At 34.2% G+C, this 10,122-nt stretch overlaps 2 protein-coding genes across 2 annotated transcripts; both read left to right on the top strand.

Annotated features, from left to right (window-relative positions):
* Window positions 1-3,458: 3,458 nt before the first annotated feature.
* LOC112045047 (m7GpppX diphosphatase) lies at window positions 3,459-6,271 on the top strand. Its single transcript, XM_024081101.2, has 4 exons — window positions 3,459-3,820; window positions 4,830-4,975; window positions 5,399-5,623; window positions 5,969-6,271. Exons 1-4 carry the CDS (start codon window positions 3,478-3,480, stop codon window positions 6,269-6,271), a joined length of 1,017 nt encoding a protein of 338 aa, XP_023936869.2. The 5' UTR covers window positions 3,459-3,477.
* Window positions 6,272-6,358: 87 nt separating this feature from the next.
* On the top strand, window positions 6,359-7,620 carry LOC128198011 (uncharacterized). Its single transcript, XM_052887046.1, has one exon. The coding sequence runs from the start codon at window positions 6,359-6,361 to the stop codon at window positions 7,592-7,594; it is 1,236 nt and encodes a 411-aa protein (XP_052743006.1). The 3' UTR covers window positions 7,595-7,620.
* The last annotated feature ends 2,502 nt before the right edge of the window (window positions 7,621-10,122 follow it).

The raw sequence follows: 10,122 nt of genomic DNA, 5'->3' as shown, positions 1-10,122 counted from the left end.
TACAATTTTCACGTGTATATTATGCTTTTAAGCTACCAGCATACTGTATACATATACTTTAGGTACCTAGAGTTAGATACATGCTATTACTATATGGAAAAACCTAATTCTGTTGATAGTTACCTCTGTCACAGAGAACATATGTAGGTACAAGAACTTAGACCCACCAACTTCCTCAAATGCGGATTCACGGGCTACTGTGATAGTGATAATGATTGAATGAATGAAATATACTTTACTGTAGGTAGGTACCTACCCCAAAAATAAAAAAAACATAACAAGGAAACTTAAAAAAAAATGTTTTTTTTAATTAACTTAAAAAAGAAGAAGAAGAAATACTTTATTGCACACAAAAATACAATTATAAATTAAAACAACAAAAAGATAAATTAAACTTAGCATGCAAAGGCGGCCTTATTACTAAAAGTAATCTCTACCAGGCAACCCCTGACGTGAGAACTTGCGAAGAAAGAGCGGGAAGGTGCAATACATAATATGTAATTATATATATAAATAATTAAATAAATACATATAATATAATATATACGTAAATATAATATTAAAATTTGCATATGTATTACATAATATATATATTACAACTAAAAAATATATAATATATACTACATAAATAATGAAAAAACAATAAAATAAATACCTCGAAAAATAAGATTTTAATTCAACGACAAATAATGTCGTTTCAAACGAAACTTAAAAATGGCAAGTGAATTACTGGCACGGACAAAAGACGGCCAAGCAAATTGGCCATCTTTATTGATACATCTTTTTGCCGATATGGCCACGGCCGAATCCTCCCCTAAGCCAATCTTGCACCGTGACCTAAAAAAATACCTTGAAAAGTTGACCTTTAACCGGAAACAGTGATGGCACAATACATATTGATGGTCGGCCCGCCACTAAGTCACAGTGCGACCGACGTCATGAACCGGGTTGCAGGGAGCCGCTAGATGCTTGCGGCTCGAGACCGTGGTTCGAAATTTAAAAGATTTCTTGCCTTATAATAAAGATGACTCTATAATAAAAAATATAGAGGTAATCCATTATTTCTTACAGAATTTGAAATTGCACCAGTCGTCATGGTATTATAATAATCGACAATACTAATGTAATAATAATAATAATAATAAAAACATTTATTCAGCCAAAAACAACATAACATAAATAAGAAAAAAACATGAGAATTAATACTAACTTAATACTAACTTAATACTAAGGCTTCGGCTGAATGGGGCGAATGTAGGTATTTATTATGGCTGAAATTTTCTACGGATGAAGGTGATAGCTTTTCTTTATAAAGATTGAATTATTTAAGTTATTGACTGCGTTGCCGCAATAAAGCGATTGATCACACACCATTTATATTTACCTACGTAATACGTTACTTCAAGAATAAGACCACCCATCGATTCGATAACTCTAGAAAGGTGTTTTTAAAACAATTTCAATTTCTTACAATTATTCACGAGCAATTACGAGTAGGATTGTGAAGTTGTAGGGAGTAATCTCTGGATCTATAATATCAGAAGCGATTTTAAAATTATTTTACCAATAGATATTATATGCGAGTGTCAAATCTGTATTCTCACGAGAAATCCGTGATAGCCCAGTGGATATGAATATGACCTCCACTGATTTCGAGGATAGAATCCGGTCCGGGGCATGCACTTCAGTTATACATAACTGAAAAGTTGGAGGAGTAATGCACATGTGCATTATAAGAAATTAAATATCACGTGTATCAAACGGTGAAGGAAAATCATCGTTAGGAAACCTGCTTACCTGAGAATCTTCTTAGTTCTCTACTTGTAAAAAATCTGCCAACCTGATGCATTGGGCCAGCGTGGTAGTAATCTAACCTAACTTCAAGCTAACTTCTCATTCTGAGAGGTGCTCTATGAGGTGCCATGCTCAACAGTGAGCCGAATATGGGTTTGAGTTGTTAACTTAGACGAATTAAATAATATCTAACTCTAGCTTTGGTGGTTAATGATGATGATTCCGACGGAAACAGGAACTACGCGAATGAAACCGCGGGCGTCTGTTAGTATGAATAAAGCAATCACAGATTACAGGGATACAAGATTTAATCAGTAACGCGCATTGGAGAAGAGTGGAGTGGAGTGGGTATATTGCAAATTCGATCTTCTTAACCTAAAGCCTGCCCCTGTAGCCTGGTCGTGTAATAGGACCTATTACTCGACCAGGCTACTTTAGACTTTGAGTCTATTAATTGTGACCTACCTGGTAGGTCATAAATAGTAGAGTCAGGTTAAATTAAAAAATGTTCTTTCACTTCACGTCTATAATTATATTAATTTACTCTTTGCTTCACGTTTAGGTGTGACACTTGCTAGTAAGAAAAAATCTGCTAATCTTAGAATTAGTAGATTACTTCGTATGAACCTCACTAGAAGCAACAAGATGAACGAAGCAGTCAAAAGAGAAATAACGGTCATTGAACCAAACTGGACATTCACAATGCGTCTATGAAATATGAATGGGAGATTACTTAATTCAGTTTCAATTCAATACCGTCTGTCACTTACGACGGGAATTGATCACCGCCTTTTATCACTTGTGATTGCACAATGGACTTTGGCTCTAAGGAAACATATAAGGACTTAAACTTTATGCACAAAAGAATAAATACTTAGGGACATATTTTTATCTAAATACCTTCCTAGTAAAATACACGTACCTGTCCATTACAGAAGCTTTAATAATCGTTAATTATAGAATAAATATCACTGAAAGCTACTGAAAGACTAAAAATAATGCTATAATGCTAAATCCACGTATCCCAAATTATTTTATAATCAAAAGTCTTAATAAGGGGGTTGAGGTGATGGAGCCAGAAACCACAAACGGCTAAAAAGATACCAGAGACGACGAACGAACGAGCCCGGATCGGATGGAATACGATAAACGATATGTAATATACTTACTAAGAACTTCGCTATTCCATGGCTATTTCCATTTAAAATATTATAGTCTAGACTTGATGATGAGGATGAGCTGGGTACTATTGAATAATGTAGCTATTTATTGAGGGTAATTTTAGAGATTTACGACAGTCCGAACTCCGGGCCACGAAAGAAGTCCCGCGGCTAAAACTTGAACTAAAATTGATAGCGCCTTAGAAATGACAATAGGGCCACCATTACATTAACAAAAATGATAATGAGCGCGGATCGCCAATAAAACATTAGGTTCGCGTTACTTTTCTGTGTCCGCGTCTACGGGACTTGTTTCGTGGCGCGCAGTATAGTTACAAATTATAATCCTCAAGATTATTGTTTATTCAAAACTGAGGGGTACTTTTTTTAAATTAATATAATAATAAAATATGAAAGAAAACCCACCAATTTTAAATCTATTCAATTTCTTTCAATATTTAATTTTGTTGTATAGCAACATTAGCGTTAGTTCAATTTTCGCGCATGGCATTACCAGCACAAAATGTCCGACGGTAAATGCCAAAGCGACGTTATTGAACCGCTTTGCGCAAAGAAATTTAAAAAAGACGACCAAAATGAGAACGGTGTAAATGAATCGCAGTTGCAATTGAGAGACTTTATCCTCAGCAAAATACTAAACAACAACACAAATAGGAAAATAGTTTGTGCCCTCGGTAATTTTAAAGACAAAAGTGGAGTGGCGTTGGTTATCCTGGAGAAAAATGCTTTCAAAGAGGAAGAACTGAACGAAAAAGGGTATTTTTCTGAAGACAGCGAGCTGCGCACCTTCTTTCAGAACGATATTTATGGAAACTATGTGTGTTTTCCCAATTCGAGTATAAACGGTGAGTGAAAACCCACATTTTTGCACAATAGTGTTCTTTCACTTTCAAATTTCAAGGCTTACACTTCTTGCGTTTATTTTGTAGTTATTTTCGTACCAAAGGTGAGTAACATACTTCTTCCCACGTTTGAGACATGCTCCTAGAAATATATCCAACTTATTGGAAAATTCCATAATTAATTTACATAAATTTTATGGTAATTAACTTTTGAAAGTCACTGAAGTTGATAACAATATGTTAGCCAAATAAAGATAAAGCGTAGATTACATTTAACTTGGAACAGTTTCTTTGTGTGTGAATATATGAATCGTTGAGTCATAAGATCACACAACATTACTGTGTAAAATAATTGCCTTTGTAATGATCAAGATGACTACTATGTATTCAACTTGATCATAATTTCAATTTCATTCTTTGTGAAAGTTATTGTAAAAAGTGGTAATTATTTAGTAGTCTATTGTTATTTAAGTACTCATTTAGTTATTTTACTAAATTAATTGTATCAAACCTTCAAGGTTTCTCACCAATTGGAATGTATCGTGAAATACTTTGGTATTATTTTTACATATTGAATAACTTCCACCAAAAACTATTTACACTTTTTCATCATGAGTCTTTTACAATGGATCAAGACCACATTAATTTGCTGTCTATTAGTATGATTAATGTTTTTTAACATTTACTTATAACATATATACTAAAATAGGAAAACTGTATTGATATTGTAGTGTATGTATTTATAGTGGTGTTTGTCTCGAGCGTATACGTCATTAGGGCAGGCCGAAGAGAGGGGGCGGTCGGTGTCAGACCGTCGGACAGGTAGCCCGTGGTGGTGCGTAGGCGAGCCAAATAATCAGAAATACTACAGATATAATACCAATTTGATATATTGTAATAATTTTGTAGGTTAGTGTAAATAAATAAATTCATTCCAATCTCTGACTCTATCATGGAGTCTTTACTCTAAACTCTAAACATTAACAAACATCTCAAATATCTTGTATTGCAGGAGTAAAGACAACAATAATCTACCCGGCAACAGAGAAGCACATAGCTAAGTACAGTCAGCAAGAAGTTCACATTATACTAGAGACTCCACAGCTGTACCAGAAGTACACATTGTCACACCTTGCCAAAGAGCAGTTTAATTTACAGGTAATTTAATTTTAGGTTTTATCTTTAGTTTCAGCGCTTCTTTTTTTTATAAAATTGTTGGTCCAGTGGGTGGTCTAAATATCTTTGGATCATGAGGCAACCCCCTAGCTGTGGGACATTTGAATGTCCAAGCAATCAATGGCCAAGGCTCCAGAGTGAGGAACCTCCCCAAAATATGTGCCGTCTCAAGAATCACTGCCTTCTGTATGAGACCCATGATCAAACAGTTAAGCGAAAGCTTCTTGAGGTGTTGGTTGAAACTTTTCGCTATAAGACAAACAACTATCGGAATAGTAATATGAGTAGTTGACTCGATATTTCACATGGCTGTAGTCTTGTGAGCAAGGTCCAATTTTGATACTTTTTCCTTAAAGAATATTATACTATTGTAAACATTAATTATACATTGCTTTCTATTTCCAGTGGGTATACAACATTCTAGAGGGCAAAAGCGAGCAGGACAGAGTAGTATATGATAACAAGTGTGAAAAAGAAGGTTTTGTTTTACTTCCTGATCTGAAGTGGGATGGTCTAACTAAAGAGACATTGTATCTGCTTGCTATCGTCAGGCAAAGAGAAATAAAATCATTGAGAGATTTGAATGAGGGTCATCTGCCTTTGTTGAAGAGAGTCCGTGACGAGGGAAAGGTAAATAAAATTCCTGTAAATTATGGTTTAAATTTAAATTTAACTTAAACTTAGTATTAGTACAAGCCTCCATTTTTTTTATACCATAGTTAATCTTGTGGATCCAGTGATTTAATCAGCTACAGTTAAGTAGGTTCAGGTCCTGAACAAGACTTAAAAAGATGTTAGGAACATTGAGCATACAATTTATGTGTCAAGTAAAAAAAAATTACACAACATAGTTGAATTAAAATTCATTTCAGTATTACATTACATTCAGTATTACATTATAGGAATTTGTTTGTATGTTTTGTTTAGTATTGCCATATTATATTATATCTTATTGAAAAATAATATTTATTTCAGAAAGCCATCCTTGACAAATACAACGTACCAGGTAGCCAGTTGAGAATATATCTTCACTACCAGCCGTCGTTCTATCATCTCCACATACACTTTACATATCTAAAGCACGAGGCACCGGGGATATATGCAGAAAAATCACATTTACTCGACGCCGTCATTGATAATATTGAAATGATGAACGATTACTACCAGAAAGCTACCCTACCTTTCACCATCCGTGAGATGGACACCCTTTTCAATGTTTATGAAACTAATGGTTATATTAAGAGAATCAAAGAAAATATAGAATTAATTGATAAATAAGTAATAGTTGAATTAGTGTTAAATTGGTCCAAAATTGGGTTAAGATTAAGTGATACATTACACTATAATACGGATAAGTTTAAAAAAATGCTCGTGAAAAGTGTCTTTATGGAACTACGTTCCCGATTGAGGAGCTGCAATGTCTATATTACTACCAATGTGGATTTTCAAAAAGATTGCAATCTCAAAATTAGTATACAATCCAATTGCATAGTACTGAATTATTATGACAGTAATGAATTGAAGAGATGTGATAGTTTGTCGTCAATAGAGAGCCTTTCTGATTGTTCGGACTCTGAATCTGATGTTTCATGCATTATTCCTATACAGGAATTCTGTTTCATAATACCTAACTCCATGTCATGTCTTAAAATTGAAAAAAATACAGTATCTTTCAGAATTTTAACCGAACCTAAGAACGGTGGTAACTTTTATTCAGAAATAATTTCAACAAATAACATAAACAAAGAAATCAAAATAGATAAATTGGATATTAATTTTAATCCCAAAGAAGAGATAAAAATTGTATGCGGCAATTGCTCAAATGTACTATCAGATGGTTTAGTTAAATTTGACAGAATTTTGGAATTACCGACAAGCAATTTGGATATGTCAGAATGGTTTTGCCACGGCCACTCTCATGGTGTTAACGAATCAGAAAAAGTTACACTAAAACCGAATACTCTTGACTTTTTATACAGGCTTACATTTTTTGTTGTAAACTTGAACATTCTATCAGAGAAAATCAACAAGTTTAATTCTAAACGAACGGTCTACCATTGCAACCGATGTTTAGCTTGGTTGGGTATTAAAAATAAGGACACTGTCAAACTATACAACTCTGACGTAAAGTTACATCACAATTCGAATATTAAACATATCTTCGCACACAAGAAGCCTTTGGAAGATGTTACAATCGACGATTTTATATACACAGTAGAGAGTTTGACTCGTGAATTTAACCTCGGTTTGCAATATACAATGATGTGTAAAATTGTTCTAGAATGTACCATGTCGGTGACTAAAAAGCAATATTTATTGATATGGGTGATGGATAAAGAACTGCAAGTGTTGAGAAACGAAGAGAACTTTACAGATAGAATTTCCCTGAAATCTTCGTTTTTAACAAAAATTCTGTATAAGACCGAGTCGGAGCTCAATGATGAAGTGGAGACCTGGTTGTCTGACCCAAGTTCGGTCAGCACCGATATATCAAAAAGCATGTTCAATCATGGCCTTAGTCATTTGGAGAAGATGTCTTTGAAAGTGCCAGAGTCTTTCCGATATACAAACGGATATACTGTCAGTTATTTGAAAGCTTAAACTTTGAATAAATTTACTTGAAATTATTTGAAATCTTTTTTTTTTCTATCGCCTAAGAAAGTTTAAGGTGGAATGTGCTTGCCTTCTATATACACATCCTTTCTTGAAGATACCCATTTTATTTCATCTCTTACAGGAATTAAGTGAAGATTGAACAAAACAGGCTAATGCTTTTGTCTAATGTGGTCAGCTTACAAAGTTTAGTTGCAAAAACACTGATGTAATAGGAAAAAATTAAACAATATATAAATATTTTTATTAAATTTCAATACACCATTAACACAGAATGTGAAATAGAATTATTATGCACATAGAGAAACGTCTCACTTTTACTTATCTTAGCAAACGCAGAATTATTTTTTAACTAGCTGACGCCGCACGGTTTCACCCGCGTGGTTCTCATTCCCGTAAATACGGGGATAATATATAGCCTATAGCCTTCCTCGATAAATGGGCTATCTAACATTGAAAGAATTTTTCAAATCGGACCAGTAGTTCCTGAGATTAGCGCGTTCAAACAAACAAATTCTTTAGCTTTATAATTTGAATTCCCTATTCAATTAGATCTTCGTGATTTTACAGTAATTAAGTCATTCCATCCTCCCATAGTTTGCTAGCTTATCAACACTAATAGTATAAAAAGGAAAGATTTGTATTTTTGTAAGTATGTAACAAATAAACTCAATATTCAAAATTCTTTCAAAGAATAGAAAGCTACATTACCAGGGAGTAACATAAGATAAATTTAATCCCTGTATTCCCATGGGAATGGCAACAACGCAAGTGAAACCGCGAGGTTCTGCTAATTTCTAAAGGAAAAAAAGTTAGCCAAGAAAAAAAAAACAATTTCACGAGAACGAAAACATGCCTGCCCCGCGATTGTTTTATAACAAACTGATAGGTATTTAATTTTTTACTGTGCATAATAATTCTGTAGAACATTAAAAACGAAAATACATTTTAAATAAATTAACATTTACAATAAAGTTGGTATTTCTTGAGCATACGACGATTCACGTATCTGGGATATGACGTACACGATGATTTTGTAGTTGAAGTACCAGAACAAACTGAACACTATTGCGAAAACAACATCTGGGTTTTATTGTTAAGGAAATATTCTTAATACAAACATAATGTATATTGATACACAGAGGAAAATGATCTTCCTTATGTAAGAACATATTTATATTTATTTGGTGTGTAGGTAGGTTGTTTGTGTAACTGTCAAAGTAAGGTTGACTGGGTCCATTAATATAAATACCTATAGAAGAATTACTTGTTTAAAAGTATTTTTGACGGCCTCCGTGGCGCAGTGGTATGCGCGGTGGATTTACAAGACTGAGGTCCTGGATTCGATCCCCGGCTGGGACAATTGAAGTTTTCTTAATTGGCCCAGGTTTGGCTGGTAGGAGGCTTCGTAGCTAGTTACCACCCTACCGACAAATACGTACTGCCAAGCGATTTAGCGTTCCGGTACGATGTCGTGTAGAAACCGAAAGGAGTGTGGATTTTCATCCTCCTCCTAACATGTTAGTCCGCTTCCATCTTAGACTGCATCATCACTCACCATCAGGTAAGATTGTATTCAAGGGCTAACTTGTAAAGAATAAAAATAAAAATTTTAATAAAAAAAATACAACCGACTTCAAAACCTAAAAACGTACCCACTAAACTAAAAAGCGAAAAATAACATCATAATATGTTCTACCTGCTGATCAGTATGAAGTCGGTGCTAAGCCGGTGATGTATTAATTCAAGCCATGTGAGCATATCTTATAGATTTAGATTTTGCAGACAGTGTTGTTTCATGTAGTCCTATCAGAAATGGCTTAAATTAAGACAACACCGGCTAAGCACCGACTTCATACTGATCAGCAGGTAGAACATATTATGATGTTATTTTTCGCTTTTTAGTTTAGTGGGTACGTTTTTAGGTTTTGAAGTCGGTTGTATTTTTTTTATTAAAATTTTTATTATTTTTCAATTTTTAGTGTAAAATTTCATCTCAAACGAATACATCAGACCCCTAATGACAGTCACAACCCATCTTTGTACAAAATTCTCAGCAATACAAATTAATCAAGCCCAAGCACAAGGTAGCTACCGTAAACCGTCAAGGGGTTCCCTTCATTGACCTTGGTCTTCATCATCAGACCCCTAATAACAGACACAACTCATCTAGGTAGAAAGTTCTTAGCAATACGAATTAATCAAGGGCAAACACAAGGTAGTTACTGTAAACTGTTAAGGAGTTCCCTTAATTGTCCTTGGTCTTCATCACCACACCCCTAAATGACAGTCACAACCTATCTATGTGGAAAGTTCTCATTAATACAAATTAATCAAGCCCAAACACAAGGTAACTGCTGTAAATCGCCAAGGAGTTCCCTCGTCTGTTTTATGACTCCATCATCAGATCGATTTCAAACCTTCATAATTTTGTATTTCTTAAAGGTACTAAATGGAAAAGTTTACGAACACAGTAGACACCCATATAATTTTCGAAAGTTCCCCTCAATTTCTCC

The sequence above is a fragment of the Bicyclus anynana genome, chromosome 18 (genome assembly GCF_947172395.1).
Source record: "Bicyclus anynana chromosome 18, ilBicAnyn1.1, whole genome shotgun sequence".
Lineage (NCBI taxonomy): Eukaryota > Metazoa > Arthropoda > Insecta > Lepidoptera > Nymphalidae > Bicyclus > Bicyclus anynana.
This window is presented reverse-complemented; position numbering and strand designations above follow the sequence as displayed.

What these genes read in the sequence shown, in the direction of transcription:
- LOC112045047 (XM_024081101.2), top strand. Translation starts at nt 3,478, where the DNA reads ATGTCCGACGGTAAATGCCAAAGCGACGTTATTGAACCGCTTTGCGCA. An exon ending in TCCCAATTCGAGTATAAACG is followed by an intron (nt 3,821 to 4,829) that starts GTGAGTGAAAAC and finishes CTTGTATTGCAG; the next exon opens with GAGTAAAGACAACAATAATC. An exon ending in GAGTCCGTGACGAGGGAAAG is followed by an intron (nt 5,624 to 5,968) that starts GTAAATAAAATT and finishes TATTTATTTCAG; the next exon opens with AAAGCCATCCTTGACAAATA.
- LOC128198011 (XM_052887046.1), top strand. Translation starts at nt 6,359, where the DNA reads ATGCTCGTGAAAAGTGTCTTTATGGAACTACGTTCCCGATTGAGGAGC.